The sequence below is a fragment of the Colossoma macropomum genome, unplaced genomic scaffold (assembly GCF_904425465.1).
Source record: "Colossoma macropomum unplaced genomic scaffold, Colossoma_macropomum, whole genome shotgun sequence".
NCBI lineage: Eukaryota > Metazoa > Chordata > Actinopteri > Characiformes > Serrasalmidae > Colossoma > Colossoma macropomum.
Genome location: NW_023494785.1, coordinates 18948137 through 18965100, shown reverse-complemented (window position 1 = coordinate 18965100; position 16964 = coordinate 18948137). Strand labels below are relative to the sequence as shown.

Sequence of the window (16964 nt, the reverse complement as noted above, 5' to 3'; positions counted from 1 at the left end):
CATGGTGCTCACTGGAACTCTTCTTAATCCTCTCTCCTAGATGTTACTATGACTACCTGGAAATACGGGATGGTGTCACTTCAAATGCTGAACTGCTTGCCAAGCTCTGTGGCAGTACAATACCATCTACCCAACATTCCACAGGTTCTGCTATGTACCTTCGTTTCCGCACTGATCACATCATTACACACAAGGGCTTTAAGGCCAAGTACTCCATAGGTAAGTCAATATTCAGACCACTACCATTTAGAGACTCTCAGAGATTTGTAACTCTGCTTGTTCACTCACTTTGTGAATGTTTAAACATTATTTCATGCAAACAGCTTCATGCGGTGGCACATATATTGGCCAGAGTGGTACCATCAGAAGCCCAGGATACCCAGATTCAAATTACCCAGACAACTCCAATTGTGAGTGGTACCTGGAAGGCCCCACTGGACACTACCTGACCCTCAGCTATACAGCCTTTAATCTGCAGAGCTCCACTGACTGCGCCAATGATTATGTAGAAATACGCGAGTACAATGCTTCTGGTGAGTCATAAAGCACTAATAATAATGCATCAGAACCCTTTTTTTTTTTTACAAGATACTAATCAGAGCTTTACTGTTCTTTAGGCCGCTTGCTAGGAAAGCACTGTGGAAGCAGTTTGCCTGCACCCGTGGACACAGGAGACAGTTTTGCCTATGTGAAGTTTGTCAGTGACGGAAGTGGAAATGCAGCAGGATTCAGCCTGTCATTTGAAGCCAGTGTAGAGGGTAGGTAACTTTTAAACTGCACAATGATCCATATAAATATTCCAATCCTGGTTTCAGAACTTCTCCAAACCAATTATCTTTGTTTTTTTTTGTTAAACCCTCTTAAAGAATGTGGAGGGGATCTGAATGCCCCCTCTGGGACTATCTCATCTCCAAACTACCCTAATCTGTACCCTCACAACCGGGTATGTCACTGGAGAATCACTGTACCTCATGGCCGAAGGGTTACCCTCACCTTTAATGACCTTCGGCTGGAGGAACATGGAAGCTGTGTATATGACTACGTAGAGGTGAGAGCAAACCTAATTTCAGTGACACTACATGTCCAAAAGTATCCAGACACTTCTGCTCATTAGTGAATTCAGCTACTTTAAGGTACACCCATAGCTGGCACAGTTGTTCCATCATGTACACCTGAGCTTGTAAAATCTCTATAGAAAAGCAAAGCCAAAGTCAAGTCAGGCTTTTTTGTCATTTCAGCTATACACAAGTACACGGTGAAACAAAACAACATTCCTCCAGGATCGTGGTGCAACACAGGAACACAAGTGTGAGACAATACAATATGCACAGTGCAGACGATACAGTACAATAAATAATATGAAAGACTTACAATAAATACAAAACAGAACACAAGCAGTACACGGTACGGTTAACGGTTATCTGGAGTGAAGAAGCACCATCCAGTACCTTTGGGATGAGCTGGATTGGTATTTGTGATCCAGAACTAGTTATCTAACATCAGCACCTGACCTCACTAATGCTCTTGTGGCTGAATGCAATCAAATCCTCACAGCAGTGTTCCAACATCTAGCCTGAAATCTTTCCTGAACAATAGAGGCTGTTACTGCAACAAAGAGGGGACAAACTCCCTATTTATAACCTTGATTTTAGAAAGAAACGTTGGATCAGCAGTTGGATTACAACCTGTGGACAGTCTACAAACTTTTGAACGTGTTGTGTATTATATGCATGAACGCTGTGTAAGACCAACAAATAATGCAGCTCCAAGTAAAACTTAAGAAGCTCTAAAGTGCACCAGTAAATACTTGTATTGGTTAAATTTTGCTCAGTTTTGTGTTCAGTCATTCTGTATATGTCTCAGTCTCTGACAATCTACATGATAGTCAGCAAATGTTATATATTAATCATTTGTGTATCTGATATCATTATTCTTAGGTCAAAAATGGGCTAGCATCCAATGCCCCTCGTATACAGCGCTTCTGTGGCACTGTACCTGCAGGCACACAGGTGAAATCCTCTGGCAACACTATGATGGTTATTTTCTCCACTGATTCTTCTGTGTCCAATGGTGGATTCACTGCAGATTATTCCTCTGATGAGGAAGCAGGTGAGGGAGTTTACACAGCCCCTGAAAACTCCAGAAATTCTGTTAAGATTTATTAAATATAAGATTGAATAAAAAACAACTTAATGCAGAGCTATTACATAATATGCTATTGTGAACCTTTTTTGTCATATTTTCTTGGTCCCTGTTTTTCACAGTATGTGGAGGAATCCTAGATACCCCAGGAAACTTCACCTCACCTAACTATGGTGTTGCTAACTACAGCAACAATCTGAACTGTGAGTGGCTGATCCAGAATCCACAGCATGTGAACTCCTCCATTGTGGTGCTTATAGATTACTTGCACTTGGAAACCCACCAGAACTGCCAAAAGGACTACCTGGAGTTCAGACTTGGTGAGTGACACAGCAATGCGACATAGAAGAAAATTCTTTGTGTTTATAACACATAGCATGACATTAGTCACCTGACTTGGAAGGATGCCACTTCAAAAAGGCTGATTATTCTTCTTACCTTTACAGGTGATGTAAATGGTGAACTGCTTGCCCGTTTGTGTGGTCAGACCATTCCAGAGGTTCCAATTGTGGTGTTCACTCCTCAACTTTGGGTTCATTTCCTAACTGATGAAGATGTTGTGGATTTGGGATTCAAAGCTACATATTATTTCTCAGGTAATCTAATTTGCTGATGTAGCAAAAATATTGATTGAGAATCTATGAACAAAAGTATATTGAACCAAAATATCATTCAGACTGTGGAGGTTCCCAGACGGGTGAAGGAGGAGTTATTTCTAGCCCTGGTTATCCAAATAACTACCCATCCCCAAGTCGCTGTGCCTGGCTCTTGGAAGCTCCAGAAGGCCATACAATCATTGTGAGTTTATACTGACACAACATCTTTGGTTCCTACACATTTGGTTCCCACGCATATTGATAATGTTTGGCAAAATAATTGCATCCTCCTATGTAATGTGTACTGATAGTATATTCTGTCTTTGCCCAGCTAACATTCACATACTTTGAAGTAGAAGAACACAGCCAGTGTTCTTGGGACTCAGTGACAATCTTCAATGGAGGCTCTTCAGGTTCTCCCATAATTGGACAATACTGTGGTCATAATTCCCCTGGGAGAATCCAGTCAGGTTCGAACAAGCTAGCGGTGGTATTTCTGGCTGACCACTTAGTGTCCAAGGGAGGGTTTATTGCTACTTGGTCAACAGACTCCTCAGGTATGACTTCATGAACAGACTGTGCTCATGCTTGAGTTTTGTTTATTGCTTTGTCGTTGTTTTTTTTTATTTTTTTTTATTTTAAAGATTACTTTTGTTTCTTCAGGATGTGGTGGGGTCATACATGCTGACTCAGGCACCATCAAGTCCCCTAATTATCCTCAGAACTTCCCATCTAATGTTGAATGTTCTTGGACCATCATTGCTCATGAAGGCAATCACTTGGAGATGGGTTTTGCTAGTGACTTCCAGATACCTGACTCTAGTGGGCAGTGTCAGAACAGTTACATCAAGGTTACCATTTGAAAGACATTTCACTTATTTTAGAATGCCATATGCCTATTGTTGCTATTTGGTTTATGTTTGCTTTGCACATTGTTTTCTTTCTGATTGTTTCTTAGGTGTGGTCTGGTGACAAAGAGCAGAATGATGCTCTGTTGTCCACTGGCTGTGGCTCCACAGCTCCTTCTTCCATCATTGCTCCTTTTAACGTCATCACTGCCCGCTTCCAGTCTTCTGAGGCAGTTGGCAAAGGCTTCTCAGCCTCTTACTTTACACGTGTGTACCATAAGGCTTTTTTAGAGTACACTGAGCTTGCTCTATTTTTTGCCATTTGCATCCCTTGTGCTTGTGCTGTAATCATACTTCTGGTCTCTTTACTTTTTCAGGCTGTGGTGCAAACTTCTCTGCTCCTGCTGGTCGTGTGGTATCCCCTAACTACCCGGATGAGTACCCCCACAATTCCAACTGTGACTACCTCATCGATTCTGGAGACCAGACTGTGATCCTCATCACGTTTACAACTTTCCAGATAGAGGGTAAACATTCTTTTAAAAAGTCACAAATATAGATGCTAGATACGTGATTTAGGATTAGCCCAGTTTCATACAACAGCTGTAGATAGCAGCTCGTCAGCCAAAAAATGTCTACAGAGACAAACCCTTGAAACATATTTGTCTTTGCTGTTTTAGCTCATTCAACATGCAATTATGATGGAGTAAAGATCTACAAGGGCTCTTCTGCAAGCGAAAATCTTATTGCCACTCTTTGTGGCGACACTATCCCAGGCCCCTTCTCCACTTTTGGTCCCATGCTTCTCAATTTCTACTCTGACTCCATTATCAGTGACAGCGGCTTCCTTGCCGAATATACAGCTATCCGTGAGTATTATGTTGCAAAATCTATTTACCTGTTTTGTCCACCAGTGTTCCAGTGTTGTCTGGAATAAGTAAGGAAGGTAATAATAATTTATCCTTTGGAGTGAAGCTGACCAATAAAATATTAAGCTGTTTTTCAGTATTGTTAGCTCCAATTTTCTATTAGGTGATCTAGCCTCCTGCACAGTGGGCTATGTGGGCTCAGTAGACAGTGGGTACTCATGCTTACTGTAGCTTTGGCAGTGTCCCTCAGTGTGAGTCTGGATTGTTTACCAATGGGAGGAATGTCAGAGCCATCCATTGATCCCAAAAATGTGGAATGAATGGAATGGAGGGACTCTGCGCTTTTCGAACAATTAGAGGGGATTTGTGACAGGGCTCCAAATGCCAGGAATATGCATATATGCAGAGGGATTCTGCAACAGATTCCTCTGTGCTCAGACACACGCACACACACACACACACACACACAAATCATTAATTCTGAATGGCAGGGCAGTTCATGCTGAACAATAGGCCCAGTAAATTGAAGGCTGTCTGAACTCTGACCCGTATGCTGGTCAGACATTGTGACTTATGTCATGCAGGAAATATACACCCCCCCCCTTCTTTGCCAGAGGAAACAAACATTCTAATGAATCATTTAATGATGGATTTCTGGAAAATGGGTTTCTATATGAGATTCCATGGTGGGGCATAATGTGAATCAGGGTCTATGAACAAGTTACCAGGCAAACAGGTTTGTGGCATCACCCAGACGTACAATACAATGCCTCATTGCTGCTGATCATCTATATTTCTTCAAATATATAGTTGTAGTATAGTTTTGTGTGTGTACTCATGCAACTGTTTTGTTTACAGCATGTGGAGGGGTGTTTAATGGCACCTCAGGGTCAGTTAGCAGTCCTACTCATTCCATCGTCAACTACCACCACAATATAAACTGCACCTACCACATCGTTGTGCGAGACAATCGTATCATCGACCTTAAGTGAGTCTAAGTCTTTTACCTTAATTAATCTGTGGCTATAAGTTGTTTGCAGTTCTCATATTGGTATACACGCAAAACACTGGATGAGCCATGCTCAGTCTTAAGCAGCAGTTGGGGGAGGATGTGAATGCAAACTGTTATAACCATTTTTCCAGACTTTCCATATCACATATCAAGACATCCTACAGGCTTTGAATTAAAAATCTGAAGTCTTGATACTCCAACAGTGCAGTAAGTTATTTTAGTGCAATATGTCATTTACCATATTAGTTTAACACAAGACTTTTAGCTGACTCTCATTTTGCTTCCATCCACTCTGTTCCATCCTCCATCTTGTGTTCCTGCAGTGAGACACCCTGCTGTACAGTGAAAAATACATGCTGGGATTCTCCATCTGTTTCCCTTGCAGGTGCTAGACCCTTTGTGTAACCACTTCAGAGAGACATTATGCATTGTGCCTGTGTCTTAGAGGAAGCGCTTCCTTTTCAGTTTCACATCTATTAAAAAATGTTCCATTTAGTTACCAGATATACATGATGACGGCGACTTTGCAGACAATTGTGTATTACTCATTATTAATACAAATTTGCTTCATGCTCTCTTAGATTCAACAGTTTTCACCTTGAAGCCTCTTCAACCTGCGCCTTTGATTATGTGGCTGTATACGATGGACCAAACACCCTGGCTCCACTCCTAGGACGGTTCTGTGGCACTGTTCTCCCCCAAAACCTTAGGTCTTCAAGCAATGAGATGTTTATCGTGTTCAGAACCGATGCATCAGTGGATGGTGAAGGCTGGAGGGCAACATACAGAGAAGCTTTAGGTATATTGTCTGTTCTTGCAAAAGCTTCTCTGTCACTCTGCAAACCAAATAAGTCACATTGAATACACTGAACTTTTTTAGTCAGCTATCATTATCATCATTATATTATTACATTGTTATACATATGTTACACAGAGAATTGTGGGTCTTTTAGGGACCTTGTGTCAATCCTAATTAGCAGTTCCCTAATCTGTCCTGCGATAGAAGAGGAATGCAGACATATTTGCTGAGTGAGTCATCTGAGGCATTACAAAGGGGCTTGAGATTAGAAGGGCAGAATAGGGGTGTTCAGAGGGCACTAGCCTGCTGCTTCAAAACAGCTTTTGTTCCTCAAACTGCCAGTTTCTTTAAGATGATCAGAACACAATGAGAAAATGTAGACTTTAAGAACTGGCCTGGATGGCACTCTTTTAGTTTGTCTTTGTGAGTAAGAGAAAACAAGCTGCCTGTGCCCTCTGTCTCTATTCTCCAGGGCCAGATACATCCAGCGTAGCCCTTTGATTACAATTGAGCACATCCACACTAGTATGTCTTGAGCATTGCCTCAAAATATTGAAAAAATAAGGCCCAACTGTCTTCAGGCTTCTCTTGTCAAAGGGCAACAATAAAAGGGCAAAGTTGTTATTGTATGCTTCTCCTCTTTGTTTGACATTTGTAGCTTAACATTCATGTCATTTAATTTTTTCTGTATATACATAAAGCTTATTACAAGAACCCAGTTATGCATTCATTATACTTGTATGTGAAAAAATAGTCAGTCACAAACTTAGATTAGCAATTGCATGAGAAAGCTCTATGCGGATGCCTGTTTTTTTCCTGTTCAGCTACTTTTACATATAATATGAGTCTCCTTTTTCCTTCTTTGACTGAGATTCCTTCACATTTCCCATGGTTCAGGAATTTCACTCCTTTAGGAATTGCTGATTATAGCACCGAGTGGAATGAGTGAGATTTGGAGCAGAACAGATATACTGTAACATGAGGGAACCATTGGAAATTCTGTAAATTCTTGCAGAACAATTTTGATTATTGCCACATAACTGATTTTGTATTACTAAAAATCCTAAATGAGTTTAATGTGCTGCATGTGCCTCATTTGGCATACTTGAAGTGATAAATGTTTGGAGATGGATTGGTGGACAGTTACTGCCATCTGCTGTTTATTCACAGAATCTCAGCACAATAGGAAACCTTAATAATTCTCTTCCATTGTGTCTCCTTTACTCTCTCAGGACCTCAGCAGGGTTGTGGAGGCTACCTCACATCCTCCACAGGGATGTTTGGTTCTCCTGACATTGACTTTAATGGAAAGTACGAGCATTACATGGACTGTTTATGGACCATTGCTGTTTCAACCGATAAAGCTGTTAACCTCACGTTTGCCACCTTTGATCTCGAAGCTGCCTCTGGCTCAGAGTGTCGATATGATTATGTCAAGGTTAGGACAAAACTGTCTTAATAATTGCATCATATACAAAACCCACCTTTAAAGAAATATGTACAATATGCAGAAACTTTCTTACTGTAAGGATATCATCATCTTCGTTGATTCTTTGCTTTCTTTAGATCTTTGATGGTGACAGTGAGAATTACCCGTTGGTTGGAACATTCTGTGGAGACACGATACCTGCCCCTTTTGTGTCAGCTAGTCACTTTCTGACAGTGCACTTTGTCACAGATGGATCAGTGGCTTTCAGTGGCTTTAATGCTACCTACAGTGCAGTCGACAGTAAGACAGCTTTCTACTCTGCATGATTTTTCTCACAGCAAGTTTTGAACAAATGTTAAATGTACATTGAATACTTTGACAAGTAATTAAAAATAGTGAACATTGCATGACTTTGTAACACAGTGCATAAAATTATAGAGGTAAGCTATGACTCTATCAGGTTACGTTCATGATTTTAACAAATTAATGGATCAGGTTACGCTCATAGGACGGACACATTGCTAACAGTAGATTTCTGCATCTGCCCAGGACTGTGTGGAGGAATGCATAATGCCACCTCCACGCCTCAGACCATCACTTCTCCGTTTTACCCTGACCCATACCCTGCCTTCACCTCCTGCCGCTGGGTCCTGGATGCTCCTGCACAGGAGGCTGTGAAAGTGGTGGTCCAGCACTTCCAGCTACAACCCAGCCAGAGCTGCTCCAGTAACTACTTGGAGATGAAGGACTGGCCTGTGGTAAAACATACTGTGTATTTTTTAGCCCCTCAAACCTTGTTAACGGAAGACTTCAGATTAGTGCTGCACAAAATATCATTACTTATTCATTGCAGTATTGGCCTCTAGCCATCACTCTATGTTTTATGGTGTGCCATAAGCTTCCTAAGCAATCACAGATATTTTTTGGGTGCTTGGATAACATAATCCAACAAACATAAATACTTTGTGTTAAAAAGAAAGCAGGCCAATCCTTCAGTAGGTCAGATCAGGGCTTCACTTTTGTATTTTCGGCATATTGAAAAGTATACTGCAATCACAATATGTAGCAACATCATCGCAATATGCCTTTTCACCCATATTGTGTAGCCCTAACCAGAATATTAAACTATAATCTTAGCCCCACCTTTAAACTATATCTATATATTCAAATTGCAAAATTTATTACAAAACCATAAAAAAATCACAATATACTTTTCCCCCAATATTGTTTAGCTCTTCCTCAGATTTGTCATACTTGCATTTTGGAGTTAGGAACAATAGGAGCAGCAGGGCTTTTGCTTGACCCATTAATTTGGTGTGCTTTAGGGAGACTATGGGCAGGCACATAAGTTCTGTGGCTCGGACTCCCACATCCCTGACTTCTACAGCTATGATCGTACCATGCACCTCACCTTCCACTCTGACACCTTTATGACTGGCAATGGCTTCAGTCTGACCTATCAGGTGGCAGGTATGTCACCAGTGTTGGTTTCTCAGTGGAAATAATATTTATTAATTAATACTTACTTATTTTGTTTGTCTGAATGATTGTGTGTTTATTTGTGAATGTAATTTATAGGATGTAGCAGGGAGTATGAGCAGGCTTATGGTTACCTGAAGAGTCCTGGCTGGCCTGCAGTTTATCCCCATGAAGTGGATTGCATCATTATCCTCCGTGCACCTCAGAACAGCTCCATCTCCCTGTTCTTTGACAGTTTTGACGTGGAATCTCACCCCTCCTGCAACTTTGACTTCCTGGAGGTAAGGCTAAAACAGCCTCATGAACATGTTTTAAAAATGATCTTGTGTCTGATGATAATAATTTATTTCAAGTTGTGTGGCAATACTATATAGAACACCTTCAAAGGAGCTGAACTCAATTTAAAGGACTGTACTATGTTATGGTTGTCGGCCAGGGAATATGTTGTAGCAGTTCTGTTGTCCAGTTTTGTCATTGGTTTCTTTCTGTGTGTTAGATAAGGAACGGCAGCACGGCTTCAGCTCCACTCCTGGGGAAATACTGTGGGACCACACTGCCCAGTCCCATCTTTCCCAGATCCAATGAACTCTACCTACACTTCCAGAGTGACTTCTCTGCTGCCCGCAATGGCTTTGAGATCACCTGGACCTCCTCTCCACACGGTGAGTAAATATTGAAAAACCGATCGCCATATCCAATAAATGACCAAAAATAACATTTAGATATTTTTCCCTTCCCTGAAACATATTTGATCAACCAAGACATGTTTGTTGTCCAAAGTTTGCTTCTTTAATTTTGCACTGGAGCTATGAGGCTAATGTAAGTAAAACTGCATGCCTAAATCATCACAGCCTTAAACCACAGGGCCTTAAACCACATTGAATTGTTAAGTAATCTCAAGTAGACTTTTTTTTGTTTATGGGGGCTTATCCGTGATAAAAGCTATAGGCTATAGACTATAGACAAATGTACAGATAACATTCATGTTTTAGCTATGCAGTGTTATTTGGTCAATTTCAATAGGGGTAAAAAGAAAAAAAAACTGCAAATTTGAACCATGTGGCTTGAATTTTTACTTCCTATTTTTTTTTCTCTTCAGGTTGTGGTGGTAGGTTGTATGGAGATCATGGCTCCTTTACCAGTCCAGACTTCCCTGGTACCTATGCCAATGGCACTCACTGTGAGTGGGATATTAGGGCCCCCAGTGGAAGAGTGGTGACAGTCACATTCAACCAGATCAGCATTGATGACCCCGGAGACTGCCAGAACAACTATCTGAAACTCTATGATGGACCAGATGCCAGCTCACTTCCTGTTGGGCCATACTGTGGAGCGGTATGGAACAGTTTGTTAAAGAATGAAGAATTTCTTAGCCCATAAATGTGAAACAATTTGTTAAAGAACAAATAATTCCTTAAGCCTTACCTGCACACCTGACATCTTGTTAATTTTTTCAGATAAATAGTAAACAAAATATGTAACTGTTTTGAGAGTTTTACACTATCTTTGCTGTTTGTAGATCAATTTAAGTTAGCTATAAATACTGGGTTGCTTACTATGATGTATGTATGACTAGTTGGCAAAAGATCCATGCATTTAAAGTTTAAAAAATATTAGCCGATAGTTGCTTTTGGTCTTTCAGACGTACAATATACTAAGATTATAATGGCTTTCTATTTTTTCCTGCCCTGTAGGAGACAAATATAGCCCCATTCAGAGCCTCGTCACATCATGTCTTCATTGTGTTCCACGCCCAGTCTGTTGTGTTGCCATCTGGATTCAGGCTCACATGGAGCAGCTGAAGAGAAATCCACACAACATCCACATATATACACTTAGATATAAGTTTACAAACATTAAAACAATCATTTAAACAATATCATGGAGTGCAGTATTCACCAACTAATTTAATATAAATAGTTTGATTTCTTTGTTTGATCATCTCATATATTTGTAGATTTGTTCAAAGAATTATGAAATATGGTATATTTTTTTCTGAAAATAAAAAAGTTGTTTACTGTACTGCTGCAGTGACTGTATCTAAGTTGTATAAAAATAGCTCTTGGTGTAGGACCCACAGCCTCTCTGTGTCAGTTAAAAGGGTACGTTCTTTTTGTGCTGTAAATGGCTTTGCTCTTAGATTTTTGCATTGATACTGTGTCTGGTTTCAAAAAGATATGCTTAGTGATGCATTTGCTGTTAGTTAAGTATGAGTAGACACAAAAATAAGACAACAGTCCAAACATAGGCATTCCTCATCTGACATTAAATGGAGAAAAAGTAGGAGAATAAGTGCAGTAAATATTGTTTTGCATGTCACATTTGCATTTTCCTCCCAAAAAATGGGGTGAGCACTCAGTGCATGCCAAAGCTCTTGTCAGAGTGGTTAATGTTCTGAGTTACTGGACTGGCTAATTTAGGCCTCACTAACTGAAATCCTCTGTATGGTCGGCTCTTCTCCTCGGACATGTGTCAGCTTAGCCAACACCCCTGACAGCTTGGCCGTCGACCCATCACACTCTACCCATCAATGAATGAGGGAGCGAAAGAAGGAAAGAAAGGGATGGAAAAAAGGAGAGAGATAAATGCTGTCAAATCCAGATGAATACAGACAGGACTATAATGCCCGAGACAGCTACGGAGGCAGCGTAAAGCCATATTATACTGCTAGTACACAGTCAATAACATTCACACTTCAAAGGAGCAGAAACATGCAGAGCACTAATTTGTGATTTCCAATCTTTGCACAAACCATGTTTCAACCTTCACACAAAACTAGAATTAATCTGATGAGGTGCGAGGAGTGGTTTTGGACTTAGGGTCCATGACAACATTTAAAATATTTTTACAAGCTACAAAGCTGTGAGCCATACCATCCAAAGGGGCACTGTGGGTTAGATATGGCCAGGGTTTCAGAAGCAGCTTTAGAAAATGGTTAGTGTTTTTATATCAACTTGGTGAGGTCAAAGTTCCTGAGAACTTCTCAGCTGTAACAGAGTGTTTGAAATTCAAGTTAATGAGCATGGGAACAAGGAGGAAAAGTGCATGTAGCACTGACTTCACATTCTAAGTGCATGTTGCATTCCTTAAAAATATACACTACCATTCAAAAGTTTTAAATCACTTGTCATATTAAAAATACAGTGTAGATTGAAATGTAAATTATACCAAATCACAAACCGACAGATTATTCATCATTAAAATATTTTGAGAAAAACAACAAATAATGACATAGAAAATTAAAAAATAGTAATAATAATAAATAATAAACTGTAATTATCCATTTATAGTATTGTCTTGACATAAAATAACTGTGAGTAGTATTTTGATTGGCGAGAAGGTCAAATATGAGGATTATGGATCTCAATTTTATTAGAAGTTCATTCTTGATGCTCTGCAGCTTTCTTGGTTATTATTGAATCATCATCTACAGAGCCTTTCATCAAAAGTTTCTTTGTTTTTCACAGCTTCCAAGTAATTGTGTAAAACCTTTAGAATATGATCATGTATCTACAATAAAATAGCTTTTATATTAATGAAAACTTTGAGCATAATCTAAAAAGCACACTTTCCAGCATCTATCACTGTCTCTTGGAATTTAAAAGCAACTTCATTTTTAATAGCTTAGAGGTAAGATTTTAAAATATGTAGCTACTGATCCTCTTCCACTGTTTCTCAAAAAGTACATCACCTGAATGTAGCTATCTTATAAAGTCATGATCAGGAACAGTGGGCAGGCATGAGGTCTGCATGACCACATTTATTCCACACATGTGCTAATAAGAACTACAAACTGATGAAAACATAGTATAAACTGACACTGTTATCATTTTTTGAATGGCTACTATTTTTTTTAAATGACTGACTGAGCGGTTAAAGATTTTACAGTGCAAACATTCAATGACACTTCAAATCTCTCTCAGTAAAGCAAAGTTCACCCATGCTGTAGGCATCTGTTGTCACTTTACCACTCACTAAATATAATCAGGCCTAAAAATAGAGGCCACTGTTTTTCATTCCCCCCCTTGTAATGATCAACCCTATGAGAGGAACACAGAGGGACAGACAGAAAGAGAGGGAGGGAAGTAAAGCCCAGTGATCCAACGCTGATGCACTTTCAGCCAGGAGGGAGCTCTTTCCAAGAGAGGAGAGGCGTCTTGGTTTACCTCTGCTCCATGTCAGGGTGCTTCACGTTAAAGGAGGAGACAGAGGAGGCTCAGGTTGCCGCAGGCCCCCTTGTGCAGATATTGGGACGCTGGCCAAAGAATGTGTCTCCCACGTAAGGTAAGCTTAAACTGACACGCATTAACTAGTTGAGATAGTGCTAAACAACAGCTGTGTAAAGCCACCTGCTTAGGAATACCTGTACTGTAAATATGCTTAATCAAGCTTTTATGATGAGAATTGAACATAAACATACATTATATATAATACACATACACTATATATCTAAAAGTTTGCAGACACCTGCTGATCCAACATATCTTCTGAAATCAAAGGTTTTATAGGATGTTTGTCCCCTTTTGCTGCCTCTGCTTTTCTGGGAATGCTTTGTACTAGATGTTGGAACATTGCTGTGAGGATTTGATTGTATTCAGCCACAAGAGCATTAGTGAGGTCAGGACTTATGTTGGATTACTTCTGCATCAGAAACGCCACTCCAACTCATCCCAAAGGTATTGGATGGAGCTTCATCACTCCAGAGAACAGTTTCACTGCTCCACAGCCAAAGCTGGGGGGTTTATGCCTTTCTAGCTGAAGCCTTGGCATTGGACATGGTGACCTTAGGCTCACGTGTGTCAGCCCCAGAGTGTCCCATTCTATTGGCCGTGAAAATTAAACACCCGTGTCAGTAACGAGTGTGTTTTAGAGTAGCATATTTCACTAATTAGAAGAAATGTCTGGATCCTTTCAGATATATAATGCATGGGTAGGTTCTGCATTTTGATTCTAAAAGAACACTAAAGGCATTAAGGAAATAACATAAATTGTCAAGGCTGATATTTTTTCATTACTGTTATCATCATCATTAATATTGTCATTATCATTATTATTATTATTATTATTGTTATTATTTTTGTTGTTGTTTTGTTGTTGTATTATCACATAATAATTATAACAATAACAACAATAATAATAATAATGAACAAATATCAGCCTTAACAATATAATAATAATACATAAACGCACCTGTGATACTTGTGAAGTAACATGTAAAGCATAAACTACACTAGACTGCAGACGGAGTGGCGCTGTAATCCACACTGCACTACTTTACTGCGGAGCTCATTACTGTTACAACTTCCTTTAAGGCTATTGGTGGAAATAAAAGCACACAACGAATCATGAAGTCGTGTTTTGATTGGATGGTTTTGTTTACCCGCTCCTTTTTCCCTGTCGTTGATTGGTGAAAGATGTTTATCCGTCCCAGAAAACCCCTCTCCGGTCTGCTTGTAGGAAGCAGCCTTTTATGGAGAGTGGAGAATTTCTATCAACTTCCGGTTGGGTGTGAAGCGGAGCAGTCGCTCTTAGAAACAGCGAGCAGTTGTGCCTGAGGCCACATATATTTTATAAAGACATTTTTGCACGTTCATTTCACACATCAAGGTAAATAACTGGCGATTTTTATCAGTTTGGTTATTGTTAGCCTACTTAGCTTGTTAGCGTAGTTAGCTGTAGCTGTATCAGGCATGCTAGCTAACTAACTTCTCCACAGTTGTTACTACGCTGTAAGTTACTAGCAGCGGCTTCGACACACTAGGTGTCTGTTTTCGCCTTGGCTCTTGACTTCGTTCTGCTCTTGTAGAAAATGTCCAAATCTCTGAAGAAGATAGTGGAGGAGAGCAGGGATAAAAATCTCCCCGAAGTGGATATGTGCGACAGGGGGATATCCAACATGCTCGACATTCCTGGTTTGTGTGAGTATCTCACCTCAGATGTTCTCAAATTCTTGTCAGCTTAAAAGTTTTTTGACGTCTTTATGTAAGGGTTTTAACTGTGGGTTATAACAGTTTACTACACGTATAGTGTATTTTCATACTCTTAAATGATTTCTCACCGTTTCACAGTAACGTTATTCTTTGATGAAACTTTTCCGATAGCCTAAGTTACACCGACTACTTCACTGGGTGATTTGTAAAGCTCGCTTTGTATATCCAGCACAGTAACATTTTTTTTAGCATCGGCCTTACAGTTTAACAGCTATGTACGCAAGCACAGTAGCTATATGGCCAGAAATCAATCTCACCATCGCCTGTTATTTTTTCTTGTCTTGTAGTCACCTTGTCCAACATAACTCAGCTGGTCTTGAGTCACAACAAGCTCGCAAGTAAGTAGTTACTGTATTTCCCTGTCTATTCGACAAGCTCTTGCATGGGAGTATGTAGGTGATGTTAGACTTGATGTTAGTGATCTTTGATGCCAAGTTTAAAGTCAGATACTATTTTTATTTATAATTGAGAAGTTTGTGGGGACTCGAGAAAGTACTTAAGTAGACACTACTTTTTCCAAATCATGCTTTATGTGATTGTATAGAAATGCAAGTGAAGTCCTGTATATGTCGCCTTTAGGCCCTCCTTGAAAGGGTTAGCAAAAGATGGCATAAAGATTTACACCACTAGAGAGCAGCATTGGCCAAAGAGCAGTGAAGTCAGAAGTGTCAATGCATTAAAAGGTGCCTGTAAAAACATACAAGAGAATCTCAGTGTTAATACTTAATATACAGTTGTACCATCTAAAGGAATTCTAAATATGTGACAAGGTGTATCAACATATATCTACAAAAATGTAATCAAAAATGTAACTGTAGCTTTTAAGCTGTTTTCTGCAATTTTAGCAATTAATTATCCATGGATATTCACTTCAAAGGGTTATACGTGATCATGGTTTTGTCTGTCAACAGCAGCATTAAATACGCTGACTACCTTTCCTCAGCTAGACATTTTTTTCTCTTTCACCATTAAGCTGAAAGCTGCATATTTGGTTTCATGTTTACAGTAAACGATTGAGCAGGATTTGTTTGTTTGCACTGAAATCATGGTAATCTCCATGAAGATCTCAAAATTTGATATCGCTCTTGTTTGTCAGGTGTTATTTTTAGTGATGATCAAAGCTGCTTAATTAGATTAAGTTCATCCGTGTCTCTTCACCTGGAGGAGAGATTCATGACTTCAGATCTGTTTGTAGGTTATGATGCTCCGTCAATGATAATGGCAAGTAATGTAGCACTTCAAGCCTCACTCTTTATGTGTATATAGGCAAATGTATTTGTTACATATTGACTTATTTAATATTTGGCTTCTCTATATATTGTAGATATACCATCCTTTCAAGTTCAACTTTATTACCCCCTTTTTCTTAGTATACCCTTGCGCTTATCATCACACTGCTTATTTCCATGGTTGAATCCTCCCATCTCACAGGCTGTCTGCATAAAGTGCAGAGATGTAAAGTGTGCCATCTTTTTGAACTTTTCAAGGTAGTCAGGAATTACAGTGACATTTGGAACCCTTTCATTAGTGAGGCCGCTGAGTAAAGTGCCCGTGCCGGTAGGAATGAGAGACACTACTAGCGCCAAGGTAATGAGAGAGCGAGAGAGAAAGAGTAGGGGCAAAGGTTTGAAACCTTTCTCCACCGTCCAATCTTTACATCGCGCTCACTTATTACTATCAATCACCCTTACTATTAAAGAGCATTGTGCTTTTGCAGAGAAGTGGCTAGGGCATTTGACTTGCTCAGCTCACATACTCATTCACATACTCATTCACATACGTGTGCTTTCACTCTCACAT

At 39.8% G+C, this 16964-nt stretch overlaps 2 protein-coding genes across 3 annotated transcripts in view; both read left to right on the top strand.

Annotated features, from left to right (window-relative positions):
* cubn (cubilin (intrinsic factor-cobalamin receptor)) overlaps positions 1–11196 on the top strand; it is a 37725-nt gene extending 26529 nt beyond the window's left edge. Inside the window, exons 44-66 of the mRNA XM_036585913.1 lie at positions 41–219; positions 324–533; positions 618–758; positions 867–1048; positions 1938–2109; positions 2265–2462; positions 2589–2738; positions 2819–2940; positions 3070–3295; positions 3402–3589; positions 3697–3853; positions 3964–4113; positions 4267–4455; positions 5314–5443; positions 6049–6266; positions 7499–7704; positions 7833–7995; positions 8245–8453; positions 9021–9165; positions 9274–9455; positions 9671–9836; positions 10274–10509; positions 10869–11196. Coding sequence (XP_036441806.1) covers positions 41–219; positions 324–533; positions 618–758; positions 867–1048; positions 1938–2109; positions 2265–2462; positions 2589–2738; positions 2819–2940; positions 3070–3295; positions 3402–3589; positions 3697–3853; positions 3964–4113; positions 4267–4455; positions 5314–5443; positions 6049–6266; positions 7499–7704; positions 7833–7995; positions 8245–8453; positions 9021–9165; positions 9274–9455; positions 9671–9836; positions 10274–10509; positions 10869–10976 — 4027 coding nt within the window. The 3' untranslated portion in view covers positions 10977–11196. The remainder of the gene's footprint in view (positions 1–40; positions 220–323; positions 534–617; positions 759–866; positions 1049–1937; positions 2110–2264; positions 2463–2588; positions 2739–2818; positions 2941–3069; positions 3296–3401; positions 3590–3696; positions 3854–3963; positions 4114–4266; positions 4456–5313; positions 5444–6048; positions 6267–7498; positions 7705–7832; positions 7996–8244; positions 8454–9020; positions 9166–9273; positions 9456–9670; positions 9837–10273; positions 10510–10868) is intronic.
* A 2050-nt stretch (positions 11197–13246) lies between these two features.
* rsu1 (Ras suppressor protein 1) overlaps positions 13247–16964 on the top strand; it is a 31467-nt gene continuing 27749 nt past the window's right edge. Inside the window, exons 1-3 of one of the 2 annotated variants that reach the window (XM_036585891.1) lie at positions 13247–13458; positions 14981–15092; positions 15452–15502. In XM_036585891.1, the coding sequence (XP_036441784.1) occupies positions 13441–13458; positions 14981–15092; positions 15452–15502 (181 nt within the window). In that variant the 5' untranslated portion in view covers positions 13247–13440. Of the gene's footprint in view, positions 13459–14633; positions 14782–14980; positions 15093–15451; positions 15503–16964 lie in introns of those variants that run through there. The other variant, XM_036585901.1, reaches the window with a different exon arrangement.